This window comes from Pristiophorus japonicus, chromosome X (assembly GCF_044704955.1).
Source record: "Pristiophorus japonicus isolate sPriJap1 chromosome X, sPriJap1.hap1, whole genome shotgun sequence".
Classification (NCBI taxonomy): domain Eukaryota; kingdom Metazoa; phylum Chordata; class Chondrichthyes; family Pristiophoridae; genus Pristiophorus; species Pristiophorus japonicus.
In genome coordinates this window covers 33,425,751-33,441,975 of record NC_092010.1, presented here as the reverse complement: position 1 = coordinate 33,441,975, position 16,225 = coordinate 33,425,751, and the positions used below count along the sequence as shown (strand labels likewise).

The following is a 16,225-nucleotide window of genomic DNA, read 5'->3' as shown; positions in this document are numbered from 1 at the left end:
GAGAACATCGAAACGATGCTCCGTGGCTGCGTACTGAACCAGAGATCAGCGCTAGGAGTCCGTCCAGTTTGGGTACTGTTCATTGAGGTTATCATTTGCCTGCTTTCTTAACCGATAAGGGGATAAGGGATTATGGGGAGCGGGCAGGGAAGTGGACCTGAGTCCATGATCAGATCAGCCATGATCTTATTGAATGGCGGAGCAGGCTCGAGGGGCCGTATGGCCTACTCCTGCTCCTATTTCTTATGTTCTTATGTTGCCTTTCTGTGGCTCAGACTAGAGGAAATGCACATGTTTTGCCCCCTCCTACATATTTTCTGGATTTGAAAAGAAAAAAAGAAAAGACTTGCTTTTATATAGCGCCTTTCACGACCACCGGATGTCTCAAAACGCTTTACAGCCAATGAAATACGTTTGGAGTGTAGTCACTGTTGTAATGTAGAAAACGCGGCTGCCAATTTGCGCACAGCAAGCTCCCACAAACAGCAATATGATAATGACCAGATATTCTGTTTTTTGTTATGTTGATTGAGGGATAAATATTGGCCAGGACACCGGGGATAACTCTCCTGCCCTTCTTCGAAATAATGCCATGAGAACTTTAATGTCCACCTAAGAGAGCAGACAGGGCCTCGGTTTAACGTCTCATCTGAAAGGCGGCACCTCCAACAGTGCAGCACTCCCTCAGCACTGCACTGGGAGTGTCAGCCGAGATGTGTGTACTCAACTCCCTGGAGTGGGACTTGAACCCACAACCTTCTGACTCAGAGGTGAGAGTGCTGCCCACTGAGCCATGGCTGAAAAGATTAATAGATCATATTCCAAATATTTTGGTGCTCCCAACTACATTCTTCTTTCCAGTATTCAAAGCGAGACAATCAGGTTCATAATATCAGTGTTACTTTATAATGACGGTATAATTTCCTTGTCAGCAGGGAGAAAGGAATAGAAGGATATGTTGATGGGGTGAGATGAAGAGGGGTGGGAAAAGTCTCATGCATAAACACCGGCGGGAACCTGTTTCCAATTGAGAAGCGCAGTGAAGGGCCATGGTCCCACACTGCAGGACACCACAAAGTTAAAGCGAACAGGAGAGACAACCAAGTAAATCACATGCAGTAGGATTCAGAAGGAAGGAAAGACTGAGGGAGGTGAGGAATTCCATGAATTTGAGTTCCTGGGAAAGATTGGGACTAGAGTGAGCGACTGTGACAAGTCTTGATTTTAAGACAGAATTGCAAAGTATTTACAGCACAGAAACAGGTTCCCGCCGGTGTTTATGCACGAGATATTTCCCACCCTTCTTTATCTCACCCCATCAACATATCCTTCTATTCCTCATGTGTTTATCTGGCTTCCCCTTAAATGCATCTATGCTGTTCATCTCAACGACTGCTTGTGGTAGTGGGTTCCACATTCTAACCACTCTCTGGGTCAAGAAGTTACAGTGAGGATGCACAGAGGAAGAAGAGTGTTTGGAGGAATGAGAAGACTACTTTGAGGGGCAATGACCATGGAGTATCAATAAAATAGAGAGACAAGAGAACTTACGATAGAGGAAAAGGGTTGGATGCTACGGGTGAGAGAAGACATTGAAAGCTAGAGGTGTGGTCAAGGAACGTTTAAGCGTGGAGGCCCCGACTGCGAGAGACCATCAGCGGCAGGTCAGGGCCATAAAAGGAGCGGCGGCCATGGGCAGCGAGGCGGCGTACCACAGCAAGGTACAGCGCGAGCTGGTGCAGGAGGGCGACGGCAGCGAAGAGGGACGTCAGCAAGGTCCAGGTCGGTGATTGGAGCGTGGGCAGGTACAGCAGGAGCGACGAGGTCGAGGCGAAGGAGCGGCACGAGATTGTAGAGGAATGTGATCGGGGCCCGGGAGAGGCGTGAGTTCGGGGCCCAGAAGAGACGAGGGCCCAGGGGCAGCACTGGCCCAGCCCACACTGCGATATGTGTGCGCACTAGGTCCGTGCAGCAAAGCTGGTCTCCAGTTGTCTTGGTTAACCCTTGCCACTGGACCAAGACCTAGCTCTGTCAAGCCCGGGTGGTGGCTGGTGTGCAATGGTCACCACACGTTAAAAAAAATCCACGCACAGGCATCTTCCACCCTTCAGGATGTAGTTCGGGATCCGGAATATCAGGTCCCTCATTGAAACACCTGTGAACTCATCCCTTTTCGGCGTGGAAGCAAGTCATTCTCATTTTAAGGGACTGCCTATGATGATGATGAATCACTTGATAAATTGCGCTCCTCCAATTCTGGCTGCTTGAGCATCCCTGATTATAATCACTCCACCATTGGTGGCCGTGCCTTCAGTTGCCGAGGCCCCAAGCTCTGGAACTCCCTACCTAAACCTCTCTGCCTCGCTACCTCTCTTTTCTCCTTTTAAGACGCTCTTTAAAACCTACCTCTTTGATCAAGCCCTGCCCTAATATCTCCTTATGTGGCTTGGTGTCAAATTTTGTTTGATAATGTTCCTGTGACATTTTGCTACGTTAAAGGCGCTATATATATATAAATTGTTGTTGAAAGGACTGGAGGTCATTTGTCTGAATGGCATTATTCAATAAGTGAATACATCCCTACAGAGTGGATGGCATTGCATTGCTTGTCAATACCATGGAGGTGCATCTATTGGACTCCACTGTAACAGCTACTGGTCTCACGGTTTACGATGAGATCTGAAAACGCCCCCAGGATGAGATAACTGTCTCACAATCACTCCTCATTCTCTAAATAATACGCAGTGGCGATGGATATTTGCAGTTGACGACTGCATAGTAATTTCCCAATAAACGTCAACTCACCCTGCGTGGTGAACGTCAGCAGCATGAGTGACAGCTGTGATTGGTGCCGACAGCCCGACAATAAACCCAAAACAGATCATAAAACTTTCAGCCGCTACTTCTTTCAGACTGCTGTCTTAATGACCCTCTCACCAATCCACCCACGTGCTTATAAAAGTTAATGGGATTTTTGCCTGGAAAAAAAAGAAACTATTTAATTTATACATCATAAAGAATTAGAAGGAGCCGGGGTGAGTTTCAGGCACTGATTAATCTCTGGTTTCTGCTGAGTTTTGTTGTTGCCAGTTGTGACATTGCTTGATTACTACTTTGTAACTCGCAGGCACCCATCTCTGTGTCTGTATTTAACAACAACAACAACAACAACTTGTATTTATATAGCGTCTTTAATGTAGTGAAACGTCCCAAGGCGCTTCACAGGAGTATTATAAGACAAAAAATTTGACACCGAGCCGCATAAGGAGAAATTAGGTCAGGTAACCAAAAGCTTGATCAAAAAGGTAGGTTTTAAGGAGCATCTTAAAGGAGGATAGAGAGGCGGAGAGGTTCCAGAACTTGGGCCTAGGCAATGGTTGAGCGATTATAATCAGGGATGCTCAGGAGGGCAGAAGTAGAGGAGCGCAGATATCTCGGAAGTGGGGAGAGGTGGGGTTGTGGCGATGGAGGAGATTACAGAGATAAGGAGGGGTGAGGCCATGGAGGGATTTTAACACAAGGATGAGAATTTTGAAATCGAGGCGTTGCTTAACTGGGAGCCAATGTAGGTCAGCGAGCACAGGGGGTGATGGGTGAGCGGGACTTGGTGTGAGTTAGGACACGGGGCAGCGCACAGGGGGTGATGGGTGAGTGGGACTCGGTGCGAGTTAGGACGCGGGCAGCTGAGTTTTGGATAACCTCAAGTTTACGTAGGGTAGAATGTGGGAGGCCAGCCAGGAGTGTGATGGAATAATCAAGTCTAGAGGCAAGGGCGGAGATGGGCGATGTTACGGAGATGGAAATAGGCGGTCTTGGTCATGCTGTGGATACATGGTCAAAAGTTCATTTCAGGGTCAAATATGACACGAAGGTTGGAATATACTCGGTTCAATTGATGGTTCAATTCTGAAATATTGATTTTGATTCTTAACATAGTAACTCCTTCCCATGGGTGGGATCTTATTTTGTGTAGGAAGCAAAGTTCAGGACATGGCAGGAGAAACCCTTTAATTAAAATTTTGTATGGAATTCATTGAACTGTTGGAGGGGCTTATGTTTCAGGGATGTATGTTCAGAGCAGCACAAAGGACAGAATTAAGCAGGGAGACATGTGGGGTACGAAAGAGAGAGGTAATAGAAATAAAGAACTTCTGGGAACTGGATTGAGACAATCCAAACTCCGATCACATAGCACTCTTGAAGCCTTCAGAGAAAGGTCCATCAGTTTGTAGTGGATTTCAACCCAGGTTCCATTGTCACCCCATCTCCTGTGGGTAGCTGTTCCCTTCTTGATATCTAACTACGTAACCCACTCACGGACTTGATCCAGATAATTTACTACTCCATTGCAATACAATGCCAAAGGGGATGTACTTCAGATAAATGAGCTCCAACCTTTTCAACATTAACTTGTATTTATATAGCGCCGTTAATGTAATAAAATGTCCCAAGGTGCTTCACAGGAGTGTTATCAAACAAAATTTGACACTGAGCCAGATAAGGCGAAATTAGGGCAGACAGATTGGTCAAAGAGGGGGGTTTTAAGGAGCGTCTTAAAGGAGGAGGAAAGAGAGGTCGAGAGGCGGAGAGGTTTAGGGAGGGAGTTCCAGAGCTTGGGGCCCAGGCAACAGAAGGCACGGCCACCGATGGTGGAGCGATTATAATCGGGGATGCTCAAGAGGGCAGAATTAGAGGAGCGCAGACATCTCGTGGGGTGGGGGTTGTAGGGCTGGAGGAAATTATAGAGATAGGGAGGGGTAAGGTCATGGAGGGATTTGTAAACAAGGATGAGAATTTTGAAATCGAGGCGTTGCTTAACCGGGAACCAATGTAGGTCAGCGAGTACAGGGGTGATGGGTGAGCGGGACTTGGTGCGAGTTAGGACATGGGCTGCCGAGTTTTGGATGAGCTTGAGTTTATGGAGGGTGGAAGATGGGAGGCCGGCCAGGAGCGCGTTGGAATAGTCAAATCTAGAGGTAACAAAGGCTACCTGAAGAAAACCCAGAGAGGAGTTTTTAAGGGGCTTCTGTCAATGAGGTATGAAGGAAAGCCAAGTCAGGTGGAGAGAGTCAGACATAACACACTGTAACTGAAAGAGCTCTCTGTCTGGGTTTGATTTCCGTTTTATTAATGCTCTGTGGATGGATGTACGAGGTTCTATAAACAGAACACAGAGTTTAGTCTGTCAAACATCTCAACAACTATTGAATTAAATCGAAGTGCAAACAGCCACATACAAGAAAAACATTCGAGGTACATCATGCCTGGGTCATTGGTTTTGGAGTGAACTCGCAAAATCAATCTGAATAGTGGTCCGCTAAATGCTGCTCTCAATGGAAATTAATTGTTTTTACTCTTTTTCGAGCCAAAGAAAAACTATTGCGTGGGTGGCACAGTGGGCTAGTACGTCATCTTTTCACCTCTTAATCTGGAGTTCAAATTGAATTTAACCTGAAGGGATGAAAATCTCCTCCATCTGGCTGTACAGAAAATGCCAGACAATTGCCCTCGGTCAGTTGTGCAATGCTACGACATACAAGGTGGCCGCCCCACCAGCTACAACGCAAATTGAGATGCTGTGGATTAAACTGACCACCTGCTATGAAATCCGGTATCTATATGTGCCACATGTAAAATATAGGATGGTACCAGGGGATGAGGGACTTCGGTTATGTGGATAGACTGGAGAAGCTGGGGTTGTTCTCCTTAGAGCAGAGAAGGTTAAGGGGAGATTTAATTGAGGTGTTCAAAATCATGGAGAGTTTTGATTGAGTAAATAAGGAGAAATTGTTTCCAGTGGCGGAAGGGTCGGTAAGCGGGTGCAGTGAGTTAGGACATGGTTCTTTCACGTTGGCGTCCTGGGTTTGATTTCAGACCAGACCGTTGGCTGTGAGATTCGTGACTGAAAGGGCGCCAGGCAATTCTCAACCTCGTTTTTCCCGGGTCCGAGACCACAGCTTTCCACGAGTGGCAACAACCAAATGATGCCAGCAGTCAGGGCCGGCCTTGGGGAAAATGGTCCCCTGGGTGAACCTGTATTTTGAACATAAGAACATAAGAAATAGGAGCAGGAGTAGGCCATATGGCCCCTCGAGCCTGCTCCGCCATTCAATAAGATCAATGCTGATCCGATCATGGTCTCGGCTCCACTTCCCCGCCTGCTCCCCATAACCCCTTATCCCCTTATCATTTAAGAAACTGTGTCTTAAATTTATTCAATGTCCCAGCTTCCACAGCTCTCTGAGGCGACGGATTCCACAGATTTACAACCCTCTGAGAGAAGAAATTTCTCCTCATCTCTGTTTTAAATGGGCGGCCCCTTATTCTAAGATCATGCCCTCTAGTTCTAGTCACCCCCATCAATGGAAATATCCTCTCTACATCCACCTTGTCAAGCCCCCTTATAATCTTATACATTTCGATAAGATCACCTCCCATTCTTCTGAATTCCAATGAGTAGAGGCCCAACCTACTCAACCTTTCCTCATAAGTCAACCCCCTCATCACCGGAATCAACCCAGTGAACCTTCTCTGAATTGCCTCCAAAGCAAGTATATCCTTTCGTAAATATGGAAACCAAAACTGCACGCAGTATTCCAGGTGTGGCATCACCAATACCCTGTATAACTGTAGCAAGACTTCTCTGCTTTTATACTGCATCCTCTTTGCAATAAAGGCCAAGATTCTATTGGCCCTCCTGATCACTTGCTGTACCTGCATACTATCCTTTTGTGTTTCATACACAAGTACCTCCAGGTCCCACTGTACTGCAGCACTTTGCAATCTTTCTCCATTTAAATAATAACTTGCTCTTTGATTTTTTTCTGCCAAAATGCATGACCTCACGCTTTCTGACATTATACTCCATCTGCCAAATTTTTGCCCACTCACTTAGCCTGTCTATGTCCTTTTGCAGATTTTTTGTGTCCTCCTCACACATTGCTTTTCTTCCCATCTTTGTATCGTCAGCAAACTTGGCTACATTACACTCAGTCCCTTCTTCCAAGTCGTTAATATAGATTGTAAATAGTTGGGGTCCCAGCACTGATCCCTGCGGCGCCCTTTCTTTGAGTTTAAGCTCTATCTCCTAAACGGAACGTTTCCGCTTCAAAATTGTGTCATATTTGCACTCCTCTTAATCAGCCTTTTCATTTGATTTGATAAAACCACGTTATCCGAGGTGAACATATATTTTTAACCTTTACCTCCAAAAATTTCTAGCTTGCAGACACATTTGTGCCTGAACTCTCCATCAAAATTGTTATTTTTTATTGTGAATGTTTTCATTTAACAGCCTCTTGACCACACGCCCCCCCCCTGACCACGACACCCCCCTCCACCTTGGCCACGGTGCCCTGGACGATCGTAGCTGCAATAAGAGGGGCTTCACAAAGGCCAGGCTTGAGGTCGGAGAGTTGATGAGCATTTATCTAGGGTGAAAAGAGTGCATTCTATAAGGAATTATGGGAAAATTGCGTGGCCTCTGAGGAACAATTTTTCGACAGTTTGTGCTTTATTGTAAAGAAAAGCCGAAAGACTACATGACACATTGAAAACAAGCCTTTTATTCATTCATTCAACATTTCTAATGAAAATCTACGACATTTTCACTGAATCAGATTCATTCGTCTGTCGTTTTGTGAAATATAATGAGCGTTTTGATCTGTGCTCCGGTACAGTAAGCTCACACTGATCAAAGCACGTTTTCATTATCTAGCAATTATTCAACCGAAAAGCTTCCGAGTGATATCGGCCCAAACACCCTCCCAGCCACTCTCGGAGCCACTCTGCTAGTCTGCCCCCTCGGCTGATTACATGGGTTTTTGGGATAGGGACTTTCCAATATTTAATCACAAATGTCACGTAAATGCTGACCATCCAAAAGCCTTTGATTATTTCACCGGATTAGTTAAACTCATTGTTGTGATTAGCTGGATAAGTACATGAGGGAGAAAGGAATAGAGGGTTATGTTGATAGGGTGAAATGAAGTCGGGTGAGAGGAGGCTCGTGTGGAGTATAAACACCGGTATGGATCAGTTGGGCCGAATGGCCTGTTTCTGTGAAAATTATATGTAATGAAATGTGTAACTTTCTTAACTAAAGGAATGATTAACGAGCACCGCTGTTAATACTTCACAATTGCAATGAAAAGCAATGCTCAGATTAAATCCTCCCTCTGCTATTTTAGCAGAGGCATTAACCCATTTTAAATGAAGAGGTTGACACCTTCTTTAAAGCAGATCCAAGTGCATTAAACTTGATCCGAGTACATTAAACGTCCGCACAATGACATCACTCGCAGTCATTTCCAGGCTGTAGTTCGGTCCCCCAGTCTGTACCAAGGCAGCTGGTGGCAGGAATGGTGCAACATTTGGCCTCCGCCCCCATGGACCAGAGAGGGACGATCAGCCAGGAGTCCTGCACCTAGGTCACATTGGGTAAGGACAGGATGGAGCTCGGCTGTGATGCCCGCGACAGCCTAGTCTACCAACGTGCAGTGCCCAGGCTCACTCAGAGCCACTTGGGTGAGATACTGAAGGGTGCCCACCGCCCATGGGACTGCACTCCAGCAAGAGTCAGCACCTTCAGGAGAGGAGAGGAGAGAAGGGAAAGGAAGAGCAATTTGGTAAAGGCAATGTGCACTGATCAAGGCAGCAGGGACAGAGTTAATTATGCAAGTGCTCAAGACTCTCGTGATATGCCAGGCGGAGCAAAAATATTTTCTCTGGCACCTTGAACGCTCGGCTTGACTTCCAGGATCTGGGGTGAGGCGGTGATCCTGACTTGCTGGAATAAAATAAGCAGGACGAGCTTGTTGCCCAGCTAGTATCATCACAAATTTATTTACAAATGACCTTGACCTTTGATCTTTTTTGTGTTTTGCAGGTAATGACCATCTGTGTGCCTCCAGCCCCACGCAGCCTGGAACTTGTAAGTACCCTGGTAGTCTGTGTCAGCAAGATAGGCAGGACCATTGCCTGTTCATATGAGCAGATGCTTATCCTCGAACTTCATCTCTGTGATTTCTGTGCTATTGATCCTACTTGTGTCTTCTTCTCCTTCTTTCATATGGCAGTAGCAAAGCAAATCTAAGTCAGATATCCAGGCCAAAGTTTCCAGTGTAACAGCGTGGATATCTTGTAGGCTGCCTGTGAATTCCCTCTGAGGGCAGTGCTCAATGTTGTGCTCCAGGGTCTGATTAGGAGCTCCAGTCACATGATGGGGAGGCTTTAATCTTCCACCGATGGAGAAGGTGGCAGCATCGACCATGACCGGTTCTGAGGCAGTTGATGGTTGCCCACTGTTTGCGAGGAAGGTTTGATCCTTCAGGTTGTACTGTGGGCTCCTCTGTAAGGAATCCATTCCGTATGTCATAGTTCTTCCAAGCATTTCGCCATCGGTCATCAAGGCTGAGGGGAAATCGCTGAAGGGCTTCGGCGACGGTCCAAAATGGCCTCTAGATTTGAGACGGGTTGGTGGTAGGTTGTTCAAGTGGACCTGGATCGACATGTCCTTACTGGTGTAGTGGCTGTATTCTCTGGAGACTGTATATTCTCGGCGTAGGTGTGGTGATGCAATGTTTGCAAGCATGGGCAGCATCCTACTTGTGTCAGACTAGGGCTCAAGTTCATGCCATTGTTGTGTCAATGGTGACGTTTGCTTCCATTAGCCACTATTGGCTTGACATCCGATAGGTGATCATCAATTCTGTCAACATTAGACAAGTGTGGGGTTTGCAGTTGTGAGTTATATGAGGCAGCAACTCATGCCAAATCCATAAACACAGTTAAAAGCAACCAGTCACTGCTGTAATGTAGGAAACGCAGCAGCCAATTTGCACACAGCAAGCTCCCACAAGCAGCAATGTGATAATGACCAGATAATCTGTTTTAGTGATGTGGATTGAGGGATAAATATTGGCCAGGACACCAGGGAGAGCTGCTCTGTGCCATGGAATCGTTTCCATCCAACTGAGAGGGCAGGCGGGGCTTCGGTTTAACGTCTCATCCAAAAGACGGTACCTCCGACAGTGCAGCACTCCCTCAGTACTGCATTGTTATCATCCTTGCTTTCAAATCCCTCCATGGCCTCACCCCTCCCTATCTCTGTATTCTCCTCCAGTCCCACAACCCCCCGAGATATCTGCGTTTCTCTAATTCTGCTCTCAAGCATCCCTGATTTTAATCACTTAACCATTGGTGGCCATGCCGTCAGCTGCCTGGGCCCCAAGCTCTGGAATTCCCTGCCTAAACCTCTCCATCTCTCTCCTCCTTTAAGATGCTTCATAAAACCTACCTCTTTGACCCAGATTTTGGTCACCTGCCCTAGTTTCTCCTTGTGTGGCTCGGTGTCATTTTTTTTTGTCTTATAATACCCCTGTAAAGCGCCTTGGGATGTTTTACTACATTAAAGGCGCTATATAAATACAAGTTGTTGTTGCATTGGAGTGTCAGCCTGGATTTTTGCGATCAGTTTAACATCTCATCTGAAAGACGACACCTCTGACAGTGCAGCATTCCCTCAGCACTGCACTGGGAGTGTCAGCCTAGATTTATGTGCTCAAGTCCCTGGAGTGGGTCTTGCACCCACAACCTTCTGACTCAGAGGTGAGAGTGTTACCCACTGAGCCACAGCTGTAACCTGTGGGAAATACTTGGCGGTGCCCTACACTATTAGCCTTGGACCTTAACCTAGGTTCTCAATTTAAAAAAAACCTTTCCTCAGTGGCCAGCACAATTTGATTTGGAAGTTTTAGAAACATAGAAAATAGGTGCAGGAGTAGGCCATTTGGCCCTTCGAGCCTGCACCGCCATTCAATAAGATCATGCCTGATCATTCACCTCAGTACCTCTTTCCTGCTTTCTCTCCATACCCCTTGATCCCTTTAGCCGCAAGAGCTATATCTAACTCCCTCTTGAATATATCCAACCAACTGGCAACAACAACTCTCTGCGGCAGGGAATTCCACAGGTTAGCAACTCTCTGAGTGAAGAAGTTTCTCCTCATCTCAGTCCTAAATGGCCTACCCCTTATCCTAAGACTGTGTCCCCTGGTTCTGGACTTCCACATCGGGAACATTCTTCCCGCATCTAATTTGTCCAGTCCCATCAGAATCTTATATGTTTCTATGAGATCCCCTCTCATCCTTCTAAACTCCAGTGTATAAAGGCCCAGTCAATCCAGTCTCTCCTCATATGTCAGTCCAGCCATCCCTGGAATCAGTCTAATGAACCTTCGCTGCACTCCCTCAATAGCAAGAACGTCCTTCCTCAGAATAGGAGACCAAAACTGAACACAATATTCCAGGTGAGTGACTTATCCAACTCATGCCCAGTGAATGTCCTTCAAAATCTTACGCCTGGTAAAAGCCTACATAATGGCTAGAAATTGGTCTTTTGGTGATAGCGGAAGCATTTCAGAGCTCTTCCAGATACCGTTTCTCCCCCAGGTCTCCCTGGTGGAGACGCCAATGCCCCTTTCAACGGGAAATCATAATCTCCATTCAATATATTCAAGCCAGCCAATACAGGGACATTTTACAAAGCTGCGTTGTGTGTCTTAGGAAAATGACATAATTTTTGGGGCAGAATCCAACTATTGTCACATCTCACTCGTTTCATTTCTAGGCTGCAACTTTGTGCCAGTAACAGGGATCCCATGCGGCAGACGTCTGGGTGGAAAGCAAGAATCATACAATAGTACAGCACAGAAGGAGGCCATTTGGCCCATCGAGTCTGTGCCGTATCTCCGGAAGATAACTTCAGTTGGTCCCATTTCCCTGCTCTTTCCCCATAGCCCTGCAAAATTTTTCTCTGTGGCTATTCTTTTGAATAGATGGCGATGAGACACAGTTGAATGAGCATCCCTATTACTGCAGCTTGTATCTGCAGCACAAAGATAGCAATTATTCAGCCTGTCTGCAGTTACACTGCAATTGGGAAGGGGAACGAAAGAAAGAAAGACTTACATTTATATAGAGTCTTTCATGACCATTGGCCATTTCAAAGTGCTTTACAGCCAGTTAAGTACAGGTACTTTTTGATGTGTAGTCACTGTTGTAATGTGGGAAACGCTGCAGCCATTTTGCGCACAGCAAGCTCCCACAGACAGCAATGTGATAATGACCAGATAATCTGTTTTTATTATGTTAATTGAGGGATAAATATTGGCCCCAAGACACCAGGGATAACTCCCCTGCTCTTCTTCGCTATAGTGCCATGGGAGAGAGTAGACGGCGCCTCGGTTTAACGTCTCATCCGAAAGACGTCAGCTCTGACAGTGCAGCGTTCCCTCAGCACTGCACTGGAGTGTCAGCCTAGATTTATCTGCTCAAGTCCCAGCGTGGAAGCAGTAAACCTCACTGTCTCTCACCAATCTGTTGGTACAATTTGATGACTGGAAAGTCGGTGTTTAATCGGTCAGGGTGAATCCTGTCCTTCTCGGAATCTGTTCAATGGAGATTTGGATCACTTTGCCCATTTAAAGAAACATTGGCGCCCTCGCTTAAGGAGTTCTTGGGCAAGATACGTGGCCCAGAGCAACCTCCTGTGAAAGCGGAAAATTCTGTTTGGCTGTCGCTTTATCGCTCACTGAGGTCAGACGGTACATTTTCCCAGGCGTCACCTTTTAATCGTGGCGAGTTCCAGCGCATTGAAATCTTTAGTTCTGTAACATTTTTAGCAGCAATGCAGTAGGTCAGAGGGACAACCCTGTAAGGGACATCCTAGGCAATTTTATGGCTCGGAGCGGAGGGGAGATAACCCATGACAAAATGAAACTGAGGGAAGAACACATCACCTTAATTCACCACCCACTGCCCGCCCGCACCAGATATTCATTCACTGGATGTGAGTGTCGCTGGCAAGGCCAGCATTTTTTGCCCATCCCTAATTGCTCTTATACAACTGAGTGGCTTGCTAAGCCATTTCAGAGGGCAGTTAAGAGTCAACCACATTGCTGTGGGTCTGGAGTCACATATAGGCCAGACCGGGCAAGGACGGCAGATTTCCTTCCCTGAAGGACATCAGTGAACCAGATGGGTTTTTATGACAAAATGGCAGTTTCATGGTCACCATTACTGATATTAGCTTTTTATTCCAGATTTATTTAGTTGAATTTAAATTCCCCAGCCGCTGTGGTAGGATTTGATCTCATAGAAACATAGAAAATAGGTGCAGGAGTAGGCCATTCGGCCCTTCTAGCCTGCACCGCCATTCAATGAGTTCATGGCTGAACATGCAACTTCAGTACCCCATTCCTGCTTTCTCGCCATACCCCTTGATCCCCCTAGTAGTAAGGACTTCATCTAACTCCCTTTTGAATATATTTAGTGAATTGGCCTCAACAACTTTCTGTGGAAGAGAATTCCACAGGTTCACCAAATGGCTTACCCCTTATCCTTAGACTGTGACCCCTGGTTCTGGACTTCCCCAACATTGGGAACATTCTTCCTGCATCTAACCTATCTAAACCCGTCAGAATTTTAAACGTTTCTATGAGGTCCCCTCTCATTCTTCTGAACTCCAGTGAATACAAGCCCAGTTGATCCAGTCTTTCTTGATAGGTCAATCCCACCATCCCGGGAATCAGTCTGCTGAACCTTCGCTGCACTCCCTCAATAGCAAGAATGTCCTTCCTCAAGTTAGGAGACCAAAACTGCACACAATACTCCAGGTGTGGCCTCACCAAGGCCCTGTACAACTGTAGCAACACCTCCCTGCCCCTGTACTCAAATCCCCTCGCTATGAAGGCCAACATGCCATTTGCTTTCTTAACCGCCTGCTGTACCTGCATGCCAACCTTCAATGACTGATGTACCATGACACCCAGGTCTCGTTGCACCTCCCCTTTTCCTAATATGTCACCATTCAGATAATAGTCTGTCTCTCTGTTTTTACCACCAAAGTGGATAACCTCACATTTATCCACATTATACTTCATCTGCCATGCATTTGCCCACTCACCTAACCTATCCAAGTCACTCTGCAGCCTCATAGCATCCTCCTCGCAGCTCACACTGCCACCCAACTTAGTGTCATCCGCAAATTTGGAGATACTACATTTAATCCCCTCGTCTAAATCATTAATGTACAGTGTAAACAGCTGGGGCCCCAGCACAGAACCTTGCAGTACCCCACGAGTCACTGCCTACCATTCTGAAAAGTACCCATTTACTCCTACTCTTTGCTTCCTGTATGACAACCAGTTCTCAATTCACGTCAGCACACTACCCCCAATCCCATGCGCTTTAACTTTGCACATTAATCTCTTTTGTGGGACCTTGTCGAAAGCCTTCTGAAAGTCCAAATATACCACATCAACTGGTTCTCCCTTGTCCACTCTACTGGAAACATCCTCAAAAAATTCCAGAAGATTTATCAAGCATGATTTCCCTTTCACAAATCCATGCTGACTTGGACCTATCATGTCACCTCTTTCCAAATGCGCTGCTATGACGTCCTTAATAATTGATTCCATCATTTTACCCACTACTGAGGTCAGGCTGACCGGTCTATAATTCCCTGCTTTCTCTCTCCCTCCTTTTTTTTAAAAGTGGGGTTACATTGGCTACCCTCCACTCCATAGGAACTGATCCAGAGTCAATGGAATGTTGGAAAATGATTGTCAATGCATCCGCTATTTCCAAGGCCACCTCCTTAAGTACTCTGGGATGCAGTCCATCAAGCCCTGGGGATTTATCGGCCTTCAATCCCATCAATTTCCCCAACACAATTTCCCGACTAATAAAAATTTCCCTCAGTTCCTCCTCCTTACTAGACCCTCTGACCCCTTTTATATCCGGATTATTAGTCCAGGCCTCTGGATTACTGGTCCAGTAATATAACCACTGCGATGCCGTTCCCTTTATCGACACAGTGATGCCAGGACAATATTGCTCCTCCCCGTATTTAGAGAGTGTATTTAGAGAGTCCCTTTAAGTAGCACTGCAGTCACTTGTCGCTATATTTGCCTTTGTGAATACAAACGTAGACCTCGGCACTTCAAAAAAAAAAATCGGTGCTCATTTAACTTGCCATTTGGTTTTATCAACTTCAGATCACATGCGTTGGCTCCTCGTGTTCACTCGGCTAAATCTGTCCCTCTTCTCACAGTGGCAGGTTCTGCCACTGGATCGGAGAAACGGATTCAGCGGTTTAAATCCGGGGAGCGAGGGTGTGGACACTGATCTCCCGCAATCCGAGCTAAAGTGTCAAAGCGTCTCTTGGATGAAAGTGAGTGTAGGTGAGAGCTAATAATATTGTCACATCTGGTTGAAGAAAAGAGCAGCAATTGAAAAGTATTTGAACGCGAGTGAAAAACCAAATCTTCGCAGCAAGTTGTTGTAATCTGGAATGCGCTGCCTGAAATGGGATTTAGTAGTTGCTTTCAAAAGAGAATTGTATAAATATATGAAGGAGGAAATTTTGCAGGGCTATGGGGAAAGGGCAGAGGAGTGGGACTAATTGGATCGCTCTACCAAAGAGAAGGCACAGGCACGGTGGGCCTAATGGCCTCCTTCTGTGTTGTATCATTCTATGAGGTGTAAAAAATTACACGTCTACATTGCTCATTCAAATACAAACATCCCACCTACGCTGTATATTGACACCCAGCCATACGCAGTCACTTATCTCGATGCCCTAAATTATTCAGTATTCAGTTGGGCGACCAGTTGTTACTCAGCCATGGAAGCCCTCACACTCAACCACTCTTTATTTCCTCATTGCCTCTTGCCTGTCTTCTCTTTTTTTTCCTATCACTAGAAACAGTGGTGGAAGCAGAAATCATAATAGCTTTTAAAAGGGATGAGGCTAAGTGGACAGCTCTTTTCAGAGAGCCAGCAGAGTGTGGTGGGCCGAATGGCCTCCTCCTGTGCTGGTAAAATTTGATCGTCTTGAATTTCCTCGGAGGGCTTTCCCAGTTGGCCGGCATAAGTTTGGTGGACGATTGGCGGAAACCCCAGATAGATGCGTAAATGGGAGAAATCCCAAGGGAATTCACACCGAGTGAATCGATCTAAAATCCCTTTGATCTTTCCTGTGCTCTTGTCTGACCATAGGGCGTCCAGTAATTTGTCCTGCAATTTATTTCCAGTTATTATTATGGCAAGCGTTGCATTGTTTGTGGTCAAGGCAAATGAAGATCTTGGGAAGAAGGTAGAAGCGGGCTGTGCGGGGTTGGGGGACTATGAGGTTGGAGGCCGTGGAGGGAAGATTTCCAGAG

General features: G+C 46.2%; 1 protein-coding gene across 5 annotated transcripts in view; it reads left to right on the top strand.

Moving 5' to 3' along the window:
• LOC139240955 (tensin-2-like) overlaps positions 1-16,225 on the top strand; it is a 344,077-nt gene that overhangs the window by 209,834 nt on the left and 118,018 nt on the right. For all 5 annotated transcript variants that reach the window (XM_070869537.1, XM_070869535.1, XM_070869540.1 and 2 more), the window contains exon 4: positions 8,888-8,932. In XM_070869537.1, coding sequence (XP_070725638.1) covers positions 8,888-8,932 — 45 coding nt within the window. The remainder of the gene's footprint in view (positions 1-8,887; positions 8,933-16,225) is intronic.